The sequence below is a fragment of the Oncorhynchus nerka genome, linkage group LG17, assembly GCF_034236695.1.
Source record: "Oncorhynchus nerka isolate Pitt River linkage group LG17, Oner_Uvic_2.0, whole genome shotgun sequence".
NCBI lineage: Eukaryota > Metazoa > Chordata > Actinopteri > Salmoniformes > Salmonidae > Oncorhynchus > Oncorhynchus nerka.
The window spans coordinates 9,366,068-9,387,970 of NC_088412.1; the positions used below are offsets into that span (position 1 = coordinate 9,366,068).

The window sequence follows — 21,903 nt, forward strand, 5'->3', positions numbered from 1 at the left end:
AAATATTTACACATGTTAAGTTTGCTGAAAATTAACGCAGTTGACAATGAGAGGATGTTTCTTTTTTTTGCTGAGTTTATATGATCGTATGCAAATGTAAGCAGGGTTTGAAATGTTTGTGTTTTAGTAAAATATGATATCTGTTTGGGCTTCTTGTGGTCAATTTGAAGTATTATTTGTACATGTTTCCGGCCACCTGACCATCCGCTCAAGGAAAAATCGTCCCGCGGCTGAATCTAGTTGATGATCCCTACCCGATAGGACTTGATTCATATCGTAATCTGGTTACCATAGTACCCCCTAGAGGCCCCTAGAGCCCTGGAAGGGCCCATTGAAATATAACTGTTAACCGCCAGAGATGGAGAGAAAGAAAGGCATTAAAAAAGTTGACTAGTGTCGAAGTTTTTGATTTCAAATCAAATGTAATTGTATTTGTCACATGCGCAGAATACAACAATGTTTACTTACAAGCCCTTAACCAACAATGCAGTTTTAAGAAAATAAGAGATAATTATTTTTAAATAATTAAGAGATAACAATAACAAATCATTAAAAAGCAGCAGTAGCATAACAATGGCAGAGCTATATGCAGGTGGTACCGGTACAGAGTCAATGCGCTGGGGGGCACCGGTGTCGAGGTAATTGAGGTAATATGTACATGTAGGTAGAGTTATTAAAGTGACTATGCATAGATGATAACAACAGAGAGTAGCATCAGCTAAATGGGGGGGGGGTCAATGCAAATAGTCTGGGTAGCCATTTGAATAGCTGTTCAGGAGTCTTATGGCTTGGGGGTAGAAGCTGTTTTAGAAGCCTCTTGGATCTAGACTTGGCGCTCCGGTACTGCTTGACGTACAGTCTATGACTAGGGTGGCTCCTGGAGTCTTTGACCATTTTCAGGGCCTTCCTCTAACACCGCCTGGTATAGAGTTCCTGGATGGCAGTAAGCTTGGCCCCGGTGATGTACTGGGTCGTACGCACTACCATCTGTAGTGCCTTGCGGTCGGAGGCCGAGCAGTTGCCATAACAGGCAGTGATGCAACCAGTCAGTCAACAATTATCATGTTTTAGTCACGAAGTGTGTACACTGAATGTAAATCAACCTTGCCAATATGAACACACCCCTGGTAAAGAGAGAAGAGTGTGCGCATGTGTTGTGTATCGCGCGCCACGGAGCGGAGCTGTCGACAGGTACACGACACAGCTGACTGGGCGCGCGCAGCCGTTCGCTCTCCGTGGTGCTGAACGTTCTCCTAACCGCTACCTGCCTCACTGTAGGTCGTCACGAAAGATAAGGGAGAGTGGAGCTTCTTCCACTGGAAAATAGCCATACAATTTAGACTTTTCCGCATAATCATTGACGTTGTTTCTCTCATAATCTTATCATATCGTGGACACATTTCAAACGTTATCAAGAGGGTGATTTTTATATTTTTTATTTTAGCAATTGACTGGGATCTGTAGCCTACAAGATGGCACTGAATGGATGTACATTTCATAAGGCAAAGGAAGATTTATCAGACTGTTTTGTGACTGTGAACCCATACCATATCAGATTGGTCGCATAATTCTGCAATATAATCGTTTTTTTTCTCAGCTCATTCAATACACCTGGCATTGGATGTCTAAACCTCGAGGCACATAAATTCGGATTCACATTTTACCGAATATGTTTAGCAATATTCCATATTTGAATTATTTATCGTAATATAAAAGAAATCGAGCAGAAATCAAGAAGAATTTGGAATCATGGAACCCGAACCCGAACCCGTTAAGCATCGGGCTTTCCCGCCCAGTAAAGAAGGGCTGAAGAAATTGGCTGGAAAGACCTTCGGCCATCTGTACAGGTAAAATAAGTAGCTCGAACCCTTCCCCCTTCCCTCTGTCTGCTTTTCACCTCCGATTACGGTAAAAATAAATATTTTAAAAAGCGTAAATAGTGAATTTAAATGTTAAATGTATATCCATATGTAATGCAGGTGTGAATTGCTTCCTGTCTCATCCAGGCAATGAGAAGAAAAAATCTCACTAACACCCAAACCCCATGAGAAATAAAATCTCACTTGCACCAAAACCCCATGAGAAAATAAATCTCACTTGCAAATTGGTTGCTGTGATTCTGGACTAAATTCAAAAGAGAAAAAACGCCACATATTTTTAGATTAATTATCAACAAGACAGGAAGTGGAAATGCACAATAATATCAGAGTGGTCGAATATTTAAGGATCAGTTATTTCCCGGGAGAGTGAGGGTTGTGTTTTAAATAATTAATGCATCAGAACGCGTCGTGACACAAGGGGTCGGGGATATCTGTTACATTATATATTCATCAGTATTAACCAAGATCGATCTGTTAAATATCAACTGGCTTTCTTTGTGGTCGTGTAAAATGCGACACTGCATTGGAAAATCAAGGAATGGATTTTTAAAGGAAAATACTCGATATATATAGGCTACCATGGTGATCACATTTCTTGTTTTTTCTAAATTCAGGTTTTTGATCGAATAATTTTAAAATGATAGAAAAACACGATCATTCTAAATTGTCAGGCTTGAAACACGTGACTTTCCAAAAGCATTATTTAGGCTAATTAATTTCGTTTTTCGTGACTGAAAATAATGTGCTTTTCACTATAAAGATTGATGATTGATCGAAACAAAAATGGTAAAACACATATTCAATGGGAAGAGCTAATAAAAATGTTTTACATTGCGTTTTATTAGCAATCTATTTTTGAAACAGCTATTTTTTTTCTTACATGGTTTATTCATTATAGTGTTTCTATTCCCTGTGGTTGGAGATGTTAACCATTCCACTGAATAGTAATGTCGTGATACAATCCACAATACAATGTTGGCAGAAGACTCTTGGTTTTTCTATGCAATCTTATCTTATCACATCTATCGAATTTAGTAGCCCATCATTTGTTATGATACATCTTACATTTTAATCTAATAAAATGCAAAACTCGATCTTATCTTATTGGTTATCTTATTGAGCTCTCAGTATACCGACACAGACAGTCTATATGTAGCATACATGTAAGTTCCGTGCTGTCTGTGTACTGCTGCAATGCGGTACGAAGGTCCTTTTATTGCATTCATTTAGCCAAGCTGTCGTTTTTTAGAACAGGTGGAATTTAAAACACTGAACGGAACATGGAACGGTTAAATGTCATAGTTTCACAAATAACATCAGCACTCTAAACTCTTGATTTGCCCTTCAGAATAAAATGACTATACATTTCCATGCTATTTTAAATTATGTTTCAATATTTGAAGAACGAGTAAAAAATTGATTTAAAAAAAATAATAATAAAATAGACAAACAGATGGTGATTCAGTCTAATTTAGAGAATAAACACTTTTTTTCACACCAATCCGAATGATCTTCAAAAATGTCCTTCAAAACATTCAAAATAAGTGGATATATCATTATTCTTTACCTTATAATACAACGAAATGACTCCACTTTCTCGCCGTAGCCATCTATCTGGTGTTAATTAGCTTAGCTTTAAGGCCTATTCAATTTAAAAGCCAATGTGTTTGCCATATAACTTTTAAATAAGCCTGATAATTACAAGAATAGCCAGATTTTTTTACGGAAATACAGGATGTTATTAATAGTCCTACGGGTTCCTGTTTGGTCTAAAAGGGTGGTGGAGAAACGTCAGAAGACAGGTGAGGTGATCGAGTTAACGGAGGACGGCCGGCCCTCGGAGCAGCAGGAGAAGAAACCGCCTTTATGTGACTGCACGTGCTTCGGCCTCCCGCGCCGTTACATCATCGCCATCATGAGCGGCCTCGGATTCTGCATCTCCTTCGGCATCCGGTGTAACCTGGGCGTGGCTATCGTGGGCATGGTCAATAACAGTACCATACACAAGGATGGCAAGATCATCATCACAGAGGTGCCTATCATATTTTTAAAGTCCCAAATGACACCCTATTCCATACACAGTGAACTGGTTTTTACCAGAACCCTAGGGGCCCTCAAATGGAGCACTACTCCCTATGGGACTTGGTCAAAAGCAGTGCACTATATAGGCAGTGAATTGGTTGCCAATAGGAATGGGAACGATATGACCCAGTCCCCGCCCCCTCTTCTTCTGCATCTGAGATAGCAAAGGCACGATTTCAATTGAATGAGTCATCCAACAAACAGACACCATAGCCCACATAAACCCTGCAGTCATCACGACTTTTATCATAGGCATAAAGTCTGCAAACTTAAATTAGCGAATTAAAAGAGTTGGAATTCCAACTTTGATCATTTTCCCCATCCCTTTATGTTGGCCTAAGCAACATTTCTTGTTGGAATGTCCCTTTAAGAATCCAAAGCCTGTATAACAGTATTACTCTATACCGTTCACACAATTTTACTTGATAATGTTTATGAAAAAAATAGAGAACAATCAGGACATTGTTATGCACATTTTGGGGTTGCATGGTAGCCTAGTGGTTAGAGCGTTGGGCTAGTAACTGTTGCAAGTTCAAATCCTCATCTGGTGTTTCTGTGTGTTATTGTTTCGTTTTGGGAAGAAAGCGAAGTTCAACTGGGATCCAGAGACGGTGGGGATGATCCACGGTTCATTCTTCTGGGGTTACATCGTCACACAAATACCCGGAGGGTGGATATGCTCACGACTAGCAGCAAACAGGTAAATGTCGTCAGAAAAACATATGAAATAGTATAACATGAAGTTTCTTTTGGGAAAAAATCAATTAGGCCTAATACAGTTAATATATTATATTATATTCCTTTCTGTTCTATTCTATATACTTTCTGTTCTATTCTATATACGTTCTGTTCTATTTTATATACGTTCTGTTCTATTCTATATACGTTCTGTTCTATTCTATATACGTTCTGTTCTATTCTATATGCGTTCTGTTCTATTCTATATACGTTCTGTTCTATTCTATATACTTTCTGTTCTATTCTATATACGTTCTATTCTATTCTATATACGTTCTTGTTCTATTCTATATACGTTCTATTCTATATACGTTCTATTCTATGTACGTTCTGTTCTATTCTATATACGTTCTATTCTATATACATTTACATTACATTTAAGTCATTTAGCAGACGCTCTATATACGTTCTGTTCTATTCTATATACGTTCTGTTCTATTCTATATACGTTCTGTTCTATTCTATATACGTTCTGTTCTATTCTATATACGTTCTATTCTATTCTATATACTTTCTGTTCTATTCTATATACGTTCTATTCTATTCTATATACTTTCTGTTCTATTCTAACTGCGGTGAAACTTCACCACAGTTTTGTTCTGTTCTGTTCTAGTACTTTTTCCGTTGACATCTACCTGTGAGATGTATAACCAGAGTAACACCGTTTCAGTTTAAAGCAGACACTTGTTAAAGCCAGATGTGTGTCAGACGGGTGGATTTAGCTGGTATCACGGAGGAGGACTCTGACCTCGCGTCAGATATTGGGGATTCTATTACCGGCTGCGAGGCGTGCCTCCTCGTGCCTCCTCGTGATAATGAGCTCCCGCGGGACTACCGTGTCGAATCTTTTTTTTTTTACTCGGTGGGAGGCATGGCAACGGGCAGTAGTAATGCCAGACATGTTATGTGCGCTCAAGTGTTCACAGATAGGACGAGATAAAAATGAACAAATAGGCCTATCAGTTTTATTTCCCAATTGTTGCTTTAAAATAAAATGTTCACATTTCATTAGACAATATTATAGGCTATATACACAACCATGCAAAATAATGTCTGTGGAAATAGGCGATATTCTGTTCTATAAATCGCCCTGGAGAAGAGCGTCTGTTAAATGACTAAAATATACATGCATTTTATTATATTCCTATCCACATTGAGACAGGATTGAGATGATAAATATTCTAATGGTTTAGTGTAATTCAGCAGGGACCGTCTCTAGTCTGTCCCATCTGAGCACCTTCTGCTGTGACAGACTGTCCTCACCTTGTCATTCCACCCCCAAAACGAAGCTTCAGCTGAAATTAACACATTTTATTTTGCGTATGTGACAGGATTTTTTGTTCTTCCTTTTCTCATATCTTGATTATTTTATGTTTTAAATGTCCAGCATGATAGTTAGAACACATAGAGAGAAAATATTATTATTTTAGCTGTACATGAAATATGATAATAACGAAACCATTTTGTTGAACATAATTCCATGTCGGTCCATGTACAGTATTTTATGTCCACTTTGGTTTACAGCACAGTATTCATTCAATTGATATGCTAGGGCCAGCTAATGTATGGGATTGGGATTGGCTGATTTACAAATAGTATGTCCGTTGTTTCTCTTTGTTCGCAGAGTGTTCGGGCTGGCCATCTTCCTCACGTCCATCCTCAACATGCTCATCCCCTCCGCTGCCCGCGTGGACTATCGCTGCGTCATCTGTGTCCGCATACTACAAGGTCTGGTGGAGGTAAGACTGTGGGCTGCTGCCTGCTGATTGGTTGGTTTGGTCCTATATCACACACGTTTGTTTAACCTTCCATTGAGGTCAGAACACTTCTTTCCCGAGGGAGACCTTGTCATTAATTATGCATATCAGCATTCAAATAAACCAATAGGTGTATACACATCAATAACACGAGAAAGGTCCACAAGACACATCTCCACTGCTAACAAAGCTGCCTTTTCTGCTTCTTGTTGTGCATCAGCATTATTTCTAGACTTTTGATGTTAATTCAAGATCATCACAGAGGTCACATGATTGGTATACCATATCACTAAAGCATTCCTGTAAGTGGAAGCATTATATCTGGGGCGGCAGGGTAGCCTAGTGGTTAGAGCGTTGGACTAGTAACCGAAAGGTTGCGAGTTCAAACCCCCGAGCTGACAAGGTACAAATCTGTCGTTTTGCCCCTGAACAGGCAGTTAACCCACTGTTCCCAGGCCGTCATTGAAAATAAGAATGTGTTCTTAACTGACTTGCCTGGTAAAATAAATAAATAAAAAACATCTGTGTACACAGTTACACAGATCATGCAATTTGAAAATACGCACACTTTAAAAAACGCAACATAACATCTGTGTACCTTCATTCATTATGCTGTTTTTGGGGAGGAAGCTCCGTCATACTTGAGCTTTAGAGCAAACAAGAAACATACCTGGGGAAATGTGGGGGGAGAGATGTAGGGTTGTTCACATATAAAGACAAATAACAGAAGAAAGGAAACTCACGTGATGCCATCATCAAATCAAATCACACCAAATAGAGAAGGAAAAGGAGGATGTAGCAGAGGTGAAGGACCACTGTCAGACTGAAGGACCACTGTCAGACTGAAGGACCACTATCAGACTGAAGGACCACTATCAGACTGAAGGACCACTATCAGACTGACCACTATCAGACTGAAGGACCACTATCAGACTGAAGGACCACTATCACACTGACCACTATCAGACTGAAGGACCGATATCAGACTGACCACTTTCAGACTGAAGGACCACTATCAGACTGACCACTTTCAGACTGAAGCACCACTATCAGACTGAAGGACCACTATCACACTGACCACTATCAGACTGAAGGACCACTATCAGACTGACCACTATCAGACTGAAGGACTACTATCAGACTGAAGGACCACTATCAGAATGACCACTATCAGACTGACCACTATCAGACTGAAGGACCAATATCAGACTGAAGGACCACTATCAGACTGAAGGACCAATATCAGACTGAAGGACCACTATCAGACTGACCACTATCAGATTGAAGGACCACTATCAGACTGACCACTATCAGACGACTGAAGAACCACTATGAGACTGAAGAACCACTATCAGACTGAAGGACCACTATCAGACTGAAAGACCACTATCAGACTGAAGACCACTATCAGACTGACCACGATCAGACTGAAGGACCACTATCAGACTGAAGTACCACTATCAGACTGACCACTATCAGACTGACCACTATCAGACTGAAGGACCACTATCAGACTGAAATACCACTATCAGACTGAAGGACCACTATCAGACTGAAATACCACTATCAGACTGAAGGACCACTATCAGACTGAAAGACCACTATCAGACTGAAGGACCACTATCAGACTGAAGGACCACTATCAGACTGAAGGACCACTATCAGACTGAAGGACCACTATCAGACTGAAGAACATCCTTCCTTTATTATTTTTGTTCTTTTTTTAATCTTCCTGTCCTATGAATAGAAGCCTCCTTCCCTCCATCCCTCCAGCTCTCCATCCCTCCATCTCTCCATCCCTCCATCTCTCCATCTACCCATCCCTCCATCTCTCCATCCCTCCATCTCTCCATCCCTCCATCCCTCCATCTACCCATCCCTCCATCTCTCCATCCCTCCATCTCTCCATCCATCCATCTCTCCATCCATCCATCCAGCTCGCCATCCCTCCATCTACCCATCCCTCCATCCCTCCATCTCTCCATCTATCCATCCCTCCATCCCTCCATCTATCCATCCCTCCATCTCTCCATCCCTCCATCTATCCCTCCATCCCTCCATCTACCCATCCATCTATCCCTCCATCCTCCATCCATCCATCTCTCCATCCATCCATCCAGCTCCATCCCTCCATCTACCCATCCCTCCATCTCTCCATCTATCCATCCCTCCATCTACCCATCCCTCCATCTACCCATCCCTCCATCTCTCCATCCATCCAGGTATCCATCCCTCCATCCCTCCATCCCTCCATCTCTCCATCCATCCAGGTATCCATCCCTCCATCCCTCCATCTATCCATCCCTCCATCTCTCCATCTATCCATCCCTCAATCTCTCTATCCCTCCATCTATCCATCTCTCCATCCCCCATCCCTCTATCCCTCCATCCTTCCATCCCTCCATCCCTCCAGCTCTCTATCCCTCCAGCTCTCTATCCCTCCATCCCTCCATCCCTCTATCCCTCCATCTCTCTCTCCCTCCATCCTTCCATCCATCCATCCCTCCAGTTCTCCATCTCTCCATCCCTTTATCCCTCCATCCCTCCATCCCTCCAGCTCTCTATCCCTCCATCCCTCCAGCTCTCTATCCCTCCATCCATCCTTCCATCCATCCATCCCTCCAGCTCTCTATCCCTCTATCCCTCCATCTATCCATCCCTCCATCCCTCCATCTATCCATCCCTCCATCCCTCCATCCTTCCATCCCTCCATCTCTCTCTCCCTCCATCCCTCCATCCCTTCATCCCTCCATCCTTCCATCCCTCCATCTCTCCATCTCTCCATCCCTCCATCCCTCCATTCCTCAATGGAGAAACAGAAGCAGTCTGTGTCTGTGCTCCGTCCTCCCTTGTGCATCGACTTCTTACTGCAAATTAAACATTAGCATTTCAGGGTGACTCCCACAGCAGGCCCAAGCAATTTGTGTCTATCAATAGTTGATTGTGTGCCACTTAGTGAGTAATTGAAAATTTATGGGAGCAATTCTCTTTTTGTGTTGAAGTAGGATCGTTAGCTTGTATCTGCCCTGGCTGCCTCAGTCTCAGGTTGCGTCTGAAATGGCACTCTATTCCATATATAGGCTCAAATGGTACTCTATTCCATATAGAGTCTCAAATGGCACTCTATTCCATGTAGAGGCTCAAATGGTACTCTATTCCATATAGAGTCTCAAATGGCACTCTATTCCATATATAGTCTCAAAGGGTACTCTATTCCATATAGAGTCTCAAATGGCACACTATTTCATAAAGTCTCAAATGGCATTGTATTCCATATAGTCTCAAATGGCGACTTTTCCATATAGTCTCAAATGGTACTCTATTCCATGTATAGTCTCAAATGGCACTTTGTTCCATATATAGTCTCAAATGGCACTTTGTTCCATATGTAGTCTCAAATGGTATTCTATTCCATATATAGTCTCAAATGCCATTCTATTCCATATAGTCTCAAAAGGTACTCTATTCCATATATAGTCTCAAATGGCGACTTTTCCATATAGAGTCTCAAATGGTACTCTATTCCATATATAGTCTCAAAAGGTACTCTATTCCACATATAGTCTCAAACGGTACTCTATTCCATATATAGTCTCAAAAGGTACTCTATTCCATATATAGTCTCAAATGGTACTCTATTCCATATATAGTTTCAAAAGGTACTCTATTCCATATAGAGTCTCAAATGGTACTCTATTCCATATAGAGTTTCAAATGGTACTCTATTCCATATAGTCTCAAATGGTACTCTATTCCATATATAGTCTCAAATGGCATTCTATTCCATATAGTCTCAAATGGTACTCTATTCCATATATAGTCTCAAATGGTGGCTTTTCCATATAGTCTCAAATGGTACTCAATCCATATATAGTCTCAAATGGTACTCTATTCCATATATAGTCTCAAATTGCATTCTATTCCATATAGTCTCAAAAGGTACTCTATTCCATATATAGTCTCAAATGGCACTCTATTCCATATAGTCTCAAATGGTACTCTATTCCATATAGAGTCTCAAATGGTACTCTATTCCATATAGAGTCTCAAATGGTACTCTATTCCATATAGTCTCAAATGGTACTCTATTCCATATATAGTCTTAAATGGCACTCTATTCCATATATAGTCTCAAATGGCACTCTATTCCATATAGTCTCAAATGGTACTCTATTCCATATATAGTCTCAAATGGCATTCTATTCCATATAGTCTCAAATGGTACTCTATTCCATATATAGTCTCAAATGGCGGCTTTTCCATATAGTCTCAAATGGTACTCAATCCATATATAGTCTCACATGGCACTTTGTTCCATATGTAGTCTCAAATGGTACTCTATTCCATATATAGTCTCAAATTGCATTCTATTCCATATAGTCTCAAATGGCACTTTGTTCCATATAAAGTCTCAAATGGCACCCTATTCCATATATAGTCTCAAATGGCATTCTATTCCATATAGTCTCAAATGGTACTCTATTCCATATATAGTCTCAAATGGCATTCTATTCCATATAGTCTCAAATGGTACTCTATTCCATATATAGTCTCAAATGCCATTATATTCCATATAGTCTCAAATGGTACTCTATTCCATATATAGTCTCAAATGGCGGCTTTTCCATATAGTCTCAAATGGTACTCTATTCCATATGTAGTCTCAAATGGTACTCTATTCCATATATAGTCTCAAATTGCATTCTATTCCATATAGTCTCAAATGGCACTTTGTTCCATGTAAAGTCTCAAATGGCACCCTATTCCATATATAGTCTCAAATGGCATTCTATTCCATATAGTCTCAAATGGTACTCTATTCCATATATAGTCTCAAATGGCATTATATTCCATATAGTCTCAAATGGTACTCTATTCCATATATAGTCTCAAATGGCGGCTTTTCCATATAGTCTCAAATGGTACTCAATCCATATATAGTCTCACATGGCACTTTGTTCCATATGTTGTCTCAAATGGTATATTCCATATATAGTCTCAAATTGCATTCTATTCCATATAGTCTCAAATGGCACTTTGTTCCATATAGAGTCTCAAATGGCACCCTATTCCATATGCAGTCTTAAATGGCACCCGATTCCATATATATATTGTTCCCTAAGCAGTGCACTACTTTGACCAGGGTCGAATAGGCTGCCATTTAACACAGCCGCAGTCCCACCTCAACCCATTTATCCAGAGTAGGAATGTTCAGCTCAGATGTGTCGTGTCAGTTTGTTTTAAGATAAGACATGATAATCTTCCTTGTATTTGACTAATGAGAAAAATGGTCCGCTCAGTTGTCAGTGCCGTTTACAAACACCGACTCATCCCAATCGGATGTATTACTGAATATTTGTTTGATGATATTAAATCCTATTTGGTTAAGTCATTTGGAAATGATCCTCGTCGGCAAAATAACACAGACACTGGAACGAGGAACTCTGCCTAGAAGGCCAGCATCCCAGAGTCACCTCTTCACCGTTGACATTGAGACTGGTGTTTTGCAGGTACTATATAATGAAGCTGCCAGTTGAGGACTTGTGAGGCGTCTGTTTCTCAAACTAGGCACTCTAATGTACTTGACCTCTTGCTCAGTTGTGCACCAGGAACTCCCACTCCTCTTTCTATTCTGTTTAGAGTCAGGTTGCGCTGTTCTGTGAAGGGAGTAGTGCAAAGCGTTGTACCAGATCTTCAGTTTCTTGACAATTTCTTGTATGGAATAGCCTTCAGTTTCTCAGAACAAGATTACAGGCCATTCTGAGCCTGTAATCGAACCCACAAATGCTGATGCTCCAGATTCTCAAGGCCAGTTTTAATGCTTCTTTAATAAGCACAACAGTTTTCAGCTGTGCTAACATAATTGCAAAAGGGTTTTCTAATGATCAATTAGCCTTTTAAAATGATAAACTTGGATTAGCTAACACAACATGCCATTGGAACACAGGAGTGATGGTTGCTGATAATGGGCCTCTGTACGCCTATGTAGATATTCCATTTAAAAAATCTGCTGTTTCCAGCTACAATAGTAATTTACAACATTAACAATGTCTACACTGTATTTCTGATCAATTTGATGTTATTTCAATGGACAAAAACATGTGCTTTTCTTTCAAAAACAAGGACATTTCTAAGTGACCCCAAACCTTTGAACGGTAGTGTGTGTATAATATAATATAATATATCCTATACTCTGTGTTCCTCCATAGGGAATGACCTACCCAGCCTGTCATACCACACTATAATGTATATATGTATAATATATCATATACTCTGTGTTCCTCCATAGGGAATGACCTACCCTGCCTGTCATACCACACTATAATGTATATATGTATAATATATCATATACTCTGTGTTCCTCCGTAGGGAGTGACCTACCCAGCCTGTCATACCACACTATAATGTATATATGTATAATATATCATATACTCTGTGTTCCTCCATAGGGAGTGACCTACCCTGCCTGTCATGGCATCTGGAGTAAGTGGGCCCCACCACTGGAGAGGAGCCGTCTGGCCACCACCTCATTCTGTGGATCCTATGCTGGTGCCGTGATAGCCATGCCTCTGGCTGGGATCTTGGTCCAGTACTCTGGCTGGTCCTCCGTCTTCTATCTGTACGGTAGGTTCATCACCTGGAAAAGAGTGGAAAACAGTGGCACTGAGTGGACTATCCTGGCTAAATCACCGTCCATAGTTATTCTTAGAGTAGCTACATCTGTCATAGGGGGATCCTTTTTGAGACAAGATTGTCTATTTGACTTTATTTGTGTCTGTTGACTAAGAAATCAGGAATAAACCATAAATATCCATATACCTCATATTTTATTAATCAGATTTACAGTAATATAACTCTCTCTCGCTCTCTCTCTCTCTCTCTCTCTGTCTCTCTCTCTCTGTCTCTGTCTCTCTCTCTCGCTCTCTCTCTCTCTGTCTCTGTCTCTCTCTTTCGCTCTGTCTCGCTCTGTCTGTCTCTCTCTCTCTCTCTGTCTCTCTCTTTGTCTCTGTCTCTCTCTCTCTCTGTCTCTCTCTCTGTCTCTGTCTCTCTCTCTCGCGCTCTCTCTCTCTGTCTCTGTCTCTCTCTCTCGCTCTGTCTCTCTGTCTCGCTCTGTCTGTCTCTCTCTCTCTCGCTCTCTCTCTCTCGCTCTGTCTCTCTGTCTCGCGCTGTCTCTCTGTCTCTGTCTCGGTCTCTCGCTCTAGGCTGCTTTGGGATGTTCTGGTACATGTTCTGGATCCTGGTGTCCTATGAGAGCCCAGAGGTTCACCCCACCATCACCGCCGAGGAGAGACGTTACATCGAGGAGAGCATCGGAGAAGGTCAAGAACTATTCGGTCCTGCTAGCGTGAGTTCTCCTCCTTCTCCTCCTTCTCCTCCTCTTCCCCACCGATCCAACTAACTGACACGTGTTCTGCTATACACAACTATGGCTCTGCAGAAATACAAGACTCCATGGAGGAAGTTCTTCACCTCAATGCCCGTCTATGCTATCATCGTGGCCAACTTCTGCAGGAGCTGGACTTTCTACCTGCTCCTCATCAGCCAGCCAGCCTACTTCGAGGAGGTGTTCGGCTTCGAGATCAGCAAGGTAAAAGGATGAGCCGTTCACTCACAATGCCAGCCAGGTGTGAATAGTTGGCTTGATTTGTGTAAGACGTAACCGGGGCAGACAAAACTCATCAGACATTCTAATAAAAAAATATCCGTTGTGTCATATGTACATCACTTGTACGGGGCATATCAATTGCTTTACTGAGTACCCGTGTTGGATTTCATTTCCATTTCGTAACTTTGAGGGTAAAATGTCCTCTAGACACCAAGCACAGATACATCCTGGTCCGCGTCCTAAATAGTATCCTATTGGCCCGACTACATTTAACCAGGGCTCTGATCAAAAGTAGTGCACTACGTAGTAAATAGCGTTTCATTTTGGATGCAGGCGATATAACTCAGGCTGGTCTGACAAGTGTAATAATTCAGATGCTGGGTGGATCTCTGGCTCTCTTGTGGATCAGGGTGTGAATTATAGCCTAGGTGTGATATTTGGAGTCAGTGGTGGTTAAAGGGGAGTAGGAAGACGTGTTCTGGGACAATCACTGTTTTGATTTAAGAGGTGTAGCTTGAAATATGATATCTCTCTTTTCTCCTCCCTCTGCACCCTGCACCATTACTGTTATCAAAAAAAAAAAAAAAAAATCACGATAGGTCATGACATCATGATACGTCATGACATCACGATACGTCATGACATCACGATAGGTCATGACATCATGATACGTCATGACACCATGATACACCATGACATCATGACAGTATGGCATCGTGACATCATGATACATCATGACAGCATGACATCATGACATCATGACACATAATGACATCATGACAGCATGGCATCGTGACATCATGATACATCATGACAGCATGACATCATGACATCATGACACATAATGACATCATGACAGCATGGCATCGTGACATCATGATACATCATGACAGCATGGCATCGTGACATCATGATACATCATGACATTATGATACATCATGACATAATGACATCATGACAGCATGGCATCGTGACTTCATGACATCATGACACATCATGACAGCATGATAGATCATGACAGCATGGCATCGTGACATCATGACATCATGATACATCATGACATCATGACACATCATGACAGCATGGCATCGTGACATCATGACAGCATGATAGATCATGACATTATGATACATCATGACATCATGACAGCATGGCACCGTGACATCATGATACATCATGACATTATGATACATCATGACATAATGACATCATGACAGCATGGCATCGTGACATCATGATAGATCATGACATTATGATACATCATGACATCATGACATCATGACACATAATGACATCATGACAGCATGGCATCGTGACATCACGATACATCATGACATTATGATACATCATGACATAATGACATCATGACATCGTGACATCATGATACATGGGAACACGTCAAGGCCATGAATGACAAACTAATCTGCGTTTGAAAGATCTCAACACAGAACAACATACAAGGAGAATTTGCGCACATGTTGGAAACAGACTTCTGAAATGAACTTTGACCCATAATAAATATGTATCTGGATAGAACATTTAATGGGTTGTCAGTTTTGATGTTTGATGTTTTGACTGCCATGTTGATGTTAATTGCAGTCAGCTTGAAGGTTGAAATGTTTATGGTTCACTGTATGTGTTGTCAGGTGTTAATGCTGTAGGCACCTCCACACTTACTGAGGACCATCATAAAGCCCTTTAATGTTATTGTTATTGTTTATATTAATTGTTGATGTTGATGTTTGCGTTGTCAGGTGGGCATGGTGTCGGCCCTGCCTCACTTGGTGATGACCATCATCGTGCCCATCGGAGGACAGCTGGCTGACTGGCTACGCACCAGAAACATCCTGTCTACTACCACCGTCAGGAAGATCATGAACTGTGGAGGTGAGGGCTACATAAGGACTTCATAAGGGCTACATAAGGACTTCATACGGGCTACATAGAGATTTCATAAGGGCTACATAGAGATTTCATAAGGGCTACATAGAGATTTCATAAGGGCTACATAGAGATTTCATAAGGGCTACATAAGGACCACATAAGGGCTACATAGAGATTTCATAAGGGCTACATAGAGATTTCATAAGGGCTACATAGAAAACTGTGTAACACATTCATAATCTGTACAGATCATCCTGTCAACTTCCATCGTCATGGTCTGGAAGATCATGAACTGCGGAGATAAAGATTAGCTACATAAGGACTTCATAACACATGCATAACCTATACATAACACATTCCTAACCTGTTCATATCACATTGTAGACTGTAGGTCACCAAGGATAATAACTAGACTGTAGGTCACCAAGGATAATAACTAGACTGTAGGTCACCAAGGATAATAACTAGACTGTAGGTCACCTAGGATAATAACTAGCCTGTAGACAATGAAGGATAATAACTAGATTGTAGGTCACCAAGGATAATAACTAGACTGTAGATAATAAAGGATAATAACTAGACTGTAGATAATAAAGGATAATAACTAGACTGTAGGTCACCAAGGATAATAACTAGACGGTAGGTCACCAAGGATAATAACTAGACGGTAGGTCACCAAGGATAATAACTAGACTGTAGATAATAAAGGATAATAACTAGACTGTAGGTCACCAAGGATAATAACTAGACGGTAGGTCACCGAGGATAATAACTAGACTGTAGATAATAAAGGATAATAACTAGACTGTAGGTCACCAAGGATAATAACTAGACTGTAGGTCACCAAGGATAATAACTAGACTGTAGGTCACCAAGGATAATAACTAGACGGTAGGTCACCAAGGATAATAACTAGACTGTAGATAATAAAGGATAATAACTAGACTGTAGGTCACCAATGATAATAACTAGACTGTAGGTCACCAATGATAATAACTAGACTGTAGATAATAAAGGATAATAACTAGACTGTAGATAATAAAGGATAATAACTAGACTGTAGGTCACCAAGGATAATAACTAGACGGTAGTTCACCAAGGATAATAACTAGACTGTAGATAATAAAGGATAATAACTAGACTGTAGGTCACCAAGGATAATAACTAGACGGTAGGTCACCAAGGAAAATAACTAGACTGTAGATAATAAAGGATAATAACTAGACTGTAGGTCACCAAGGATAATAACTAGACTGTAGGCAACCAATGATAATAACTAGACTGTAGATAATAAAGGATAATAACTAGACTGTAGGTCACCAAGGATAATAACTAGACTGTAGGTCACCTGGGATAATAACTAGACTGTAGGTCACCAAGGATAATAACTAGACTGTAGGTCACCAAGGATAATAACTAGACTGTAGGTCACCAAGGATAATAACTAGACTGTAGGTCACCTGGGATAATAACTAGACTGTAGGTCACCAAGGATAATAACTAGACTGTAGGTCACCAAGGATAATAACTAGACTGTAGGTCACCAAGGATAATAACTAGACTGTAGGTCACCAAGGATAATAACTAGACTATAGGTCACCTGGGATAATAACTAGACTGTAGGTCACCAAGGATAATAACTAGGCTGTAGGTCACCAAGGATAATAACTAGACTGTAGGTCACCAAGGGTAATAACTAGACTGTAGGTCACCAAGGATAATAACTAGACTGTAGGTCACCAAGAGTAATAACTAGACTGTAGGTCACCAAGGATAATAACTAGACTGTAGGTCACCAAGGATAATAACTAGACTGTAGGTCACCAAGGGTAATAACTAGACTGTAGGTCACCAATTATAATAATTAGACTGTAGATAATAAAGGATAATAACTAGACTGTAGGTCACCAAGGATAATAACTAGGCTGTAGGTCACCAAGGATAATAACTAGACTGTAGGTCACCAAGGGTAATAACTAGACTGTAGGTCACCAATTATAATAATTAGACTGTAGATAATAAAGGATAATAACTAGACTGTAGGTCACCAAGGGTAATAACTAGACTGTAGGTCACCAATTATAATAATTAGACTGTAGATAATAAAGGATAATAACTAGACTGTAGGTCACCAAGGATAATAACTAGACTGTAGGTCACCAAGATGCATACTAACTATAATAGGGTTTTCCTTTACTCTTGCTTGCACTGAGTTGGCAGATAGTGACTTGTTTTTAAGAGGCTTTTTCACTTGCAAAGGTTGTGATATGAGGTTGTTTTACTACACCTATTGTAGTTAAATGCACTGATTGAAAGTCACTTTGGATAAAAGGGTATCTGCTAAATGATTACAATGTGTTGTTGTTGCCTGGTGTGTAGGGTTTGGAATGGAGGCCACTCTGCTCCTCGTGGTTGGTTTCTCTCACACCAAGGGTGTGGCCATCTCTTTCCTGGTTATGGTGCTAAATGACTACAATGTGCTGTTGTTGCCTGGTGTGTAGGGTTTGGAATGGAGGCCACTCTGCTCCTCGTGGTTGGTTTCTCTCACACCAAGGGTGTGGCCATCTCTTTCCTGGTTATGGCTGTGGGCTTCAGTGGCTTCGCTATATCAGGTGAGTAGTCGAACATCTTAAAGATTTTGTAAACAATTAAATGTTCAAGTTGAACACTCTCATTTAGGCCCGGGATTTAATTCTGTTCCGAGCTTTTGTCGGCTGAGCACCTTTTAAAGCTAATATTTCGGCGTTCACTGTACTAAATAAACAAAAGCCAACTTAAACAATTGCCTAATCAGTGTTATTCTGTGAGTTGAGTGGACAAGAATTTGCATTTAATGTGGTTAGTTTGTTTACTCAACAAACTCTGCTCGAAGTGAGCTAAACATGAACAAGCTTGTTGAGTAGAATTATAAATTCATGTTTGCTCCAAACAACTCACTTCATTATTCTATTTCCCAGCATGGTCTATTGCAGGTTCATTTTCATAATTGCTTGTTTCAGTAAATAGCTTTTCCAGTTTATATGATTTAGGTAGTCGCAATAGTCAATCTTCCCTACTCCAGCAGTCATTCTCAATGCAGGTTGCGGATGATTAAAAGTTTAAATTGTTGGCATTACACACGACTTTGCAAGCCAGCATAATGTTTCATGCCGGTATGATATGGCCTGTAAACCAGGAGTTTCAGACCACTGTGTTAGGGTGTAACTGAACCCTCAAATAAAGGTCTTCTGATATACTGTACGGTATATAATGTTGTGTCATAAACGTTTTAAATGTAAAGATAACAATGTTACATATTCACTTGGACGCTCGCTTGGTGAACACTACAGGCCTGAAAGGCACTGAATACAACAACCATGTCTCTGTCACTTAACAAACACATTCAATGTGTAGTAACTACAATTTACTCTAAAGGCACACTGGGAAATATGCAAATAAGGTCAAATATATTACCTGGTTGAATTGTGTGTTGACTCAACCTAAAATTCAGATTTTAAATCACATATACTGACTGTTGATCTTCTTGACCATTTTCCTAAAACGATGTATTTTGTAGGTTTCAATGTGAACCACCTGGATATCGCCCCTCGCTATGCCAGTATCCTGATGGGTATATCTAACGGTGTGGGAACCCTGTCAGGGATGGTGTGCCCACTCATCGTGGGGGCCATGACCAAAAACAAGGTACACATTCTGTTTCAGGAAGCTAGTTTTTTTTTGGGGGGGGGTGTATGTGGTTAACAGTTAAATGTTCTACTAGTTCCAACTGATTAACTACAATATACCACTATAATTGTTATGGTTTACCATATATAGACAAAGTATGTTCCTTCACTCCAACAGAAGGTCGTGTTCAAGTTTATTTATCTTGTTATAAACACTTTTGAAATCTTACTCACCAGAGCTCCCATTTCCTGTGTTCTGGTATCACTTCCTGTCTCTAGACTCGAGAGGAGTGGCAATGGGTGTTTCTCATCGCTGCCCTGGTTCACTACGGAGGGGTCATCTTCTACGGGATCTTTGCTTCGGGCGAGAAGCAGCCGTGGGCCGACCCGGAGCTGACCAGCGACGAGAAGTGTGGCTTCATCGACGAGGACGAGCTGGCAGAGGAGACGGGTGACATCACACAGGGCTACAGTGGTGGCATGGCGGCAGTAGGCGCAGGGAAGAGTTACGGGGCCACTACAACTGGGCTCAACGGGGGCTGGGTGGCACCAGACAGCTGGGAGAATGTAGAGGAGGAACCAGCTGGGCAGACCTGGGCAGATTGAGATTACTCATAGAACAGGGCCGTGTGTATCGAGTGTATCAGCTCAGAAGTGCAGATTTTGGATCATGTTTTGCCTTTTATATCATAATAAATACTATTAGGTGGCTGATCCTAGATCAGCTATCCTACTCTGAGATGCTTGATACATATGGCCCCAGATATAATCATGTTATGGCAGCGGTGGGGGTGTTCTAGCCTGGTTTCTGATCTGTTTGTGCTGTCTTGCCAACGCCTACAATGACTATAGACCACTGCTACAATGACCACGGCACAAACAGATCTGGGGACCAGGCTAGGGTAGTTCACCCACTAAAAGAGAGAGAGAGAGAGAGAGAGAGAGAGAGAGAGAGAGAGAGAGAGAGAGAGAGAGAGAAATGCCATTGTGGTTTGCACAAATTAGTATAAAAAAATTAGATACTGTATGTAAAATATTTACGTATATTGAGAAAGAAAATGTAAAATAATAAAATCACGCGTTGGTTCCACACAAGCAGGTTAAAATATCAGTGTAAAATATATTTCCAGTTATATAATCCCCATGTCGCACATCTAGAGCCTTCGATCCTAGCAGTTTAAGGGCAACGGTAGGCCTAGTCATTATACCTTCAAGGCTCCCTAACCTCATAAAAAATGTACTTGAAACAACAAACGAGCCAGATATGGTGAACGTCATAGGTCTATAAAACCCTTGTCTGAAATATCACTTTCTGATTGCACTGATACTGTAAGTATTAAAAAAAAAAGAAAAAAAAACGTTTAAAAAAAAACTAGATATTATTATATTTCTTATCAATGGCGTTTTATGTACTTTATAGATATACTGTTTCTGTGAGACTATTGTGGATTTGGGTCTTCGATCTGTGTGACAAATTGATGTAAAAAGGCCATATTTTTCACGGACATAATCTTTTCAGGGAGTTGTATGATTCGCTTACGAAACAAAGTCTTGTTCTTGAGCAAGGCCTAAACAACTAAGGAAAAGACTTAAACTAGTGTGTGTGTGTGTGTGTGCGTACGTGCGTGCGTGCGTGTGTGTGTGTGTGCGTGCGTGTGTGTGTGTGTGTAAAACTCAGTGTAATATTTATATGTGCGTTGTTGCATGAATTTGCTCAAATAGATGTTTCTGATACAGCTTTTTCATAGCCACTGATAGTCCTCATCCCTTTCACTGCTATATTTTGAAATAATATGTCTAGTAATAACATGGACTTTTATGTTCATATGTTCATATATATGTTCATATATGGTATTCATGAGAGATAAAAAATATATATATATATATATATATATATATATATATATATATAGTGATTGCACTATAAGCACAGAATTACACTAGAATGAACATTGGCACCCTGGCATCATGACAACAGGGTGGCCATCTTTGACTGCTATTGTATTTCTACGTGTGAAGGAGAACTTTTCTCTCAAGGGCATCATTGATTGAGCAACTGTGTTTGACATGCATTGCAATAATTCCCCCATGTAACGGTTGCTACTACCCATCCAGTTTCTGTTCCATAAACTAGTGTAACACTGGCTTGCTGTATCAAACTAGTTATTTTTTTGTGGGGGAGTTGTCATAAAGATTAAAAGAGAATATAAAGTGTATGTTTATATGAAATAAATCGCTGCTGTTCTTAGGGAGAAAAAAATAATTACAACACTGCTTTATAATACAGAGAA

General features: G+C 40.4%; 1 protein-coding gene across 1 annotated transcript; it reads left to right on the plus strand.

Annotated features, from left to right (window-relative positions):
• Window positions 1-1,749: 1,749 nt before the first annotated feature.
• On the plus strand, window positions 1,750-21,484 carry LOC115119660 (vesicular glutamate transporter 2.1-like). Its single transcript, XM_029648521.2, has 11 exons — window positions 1,750-1,847; window positions 3,657-3,912; window positions 4,544-4,662; window positions 6,325-6,439; window positions 12,907-13,081; window positions 13,660-13,802; window positions 13,896-14,045; window positions 15,818-15,950; window positions 18,449-18,559; window positions 19,504-19,631; window positions 19,892-21,484. The coding sequence occupies exons 1-11, from the start codon at window positions 1,750-1,752 to the stop codon at window positions 20,216-20,218; spliced, it is 1,755 nt and encodes a 584-aa protein (XP_029504381.1). The 3' UTR covers window positions 20,219-21,484.
• The last annotated feature ends 419 nt before the right edge of the window (window positions 21,485-21,903 follow it).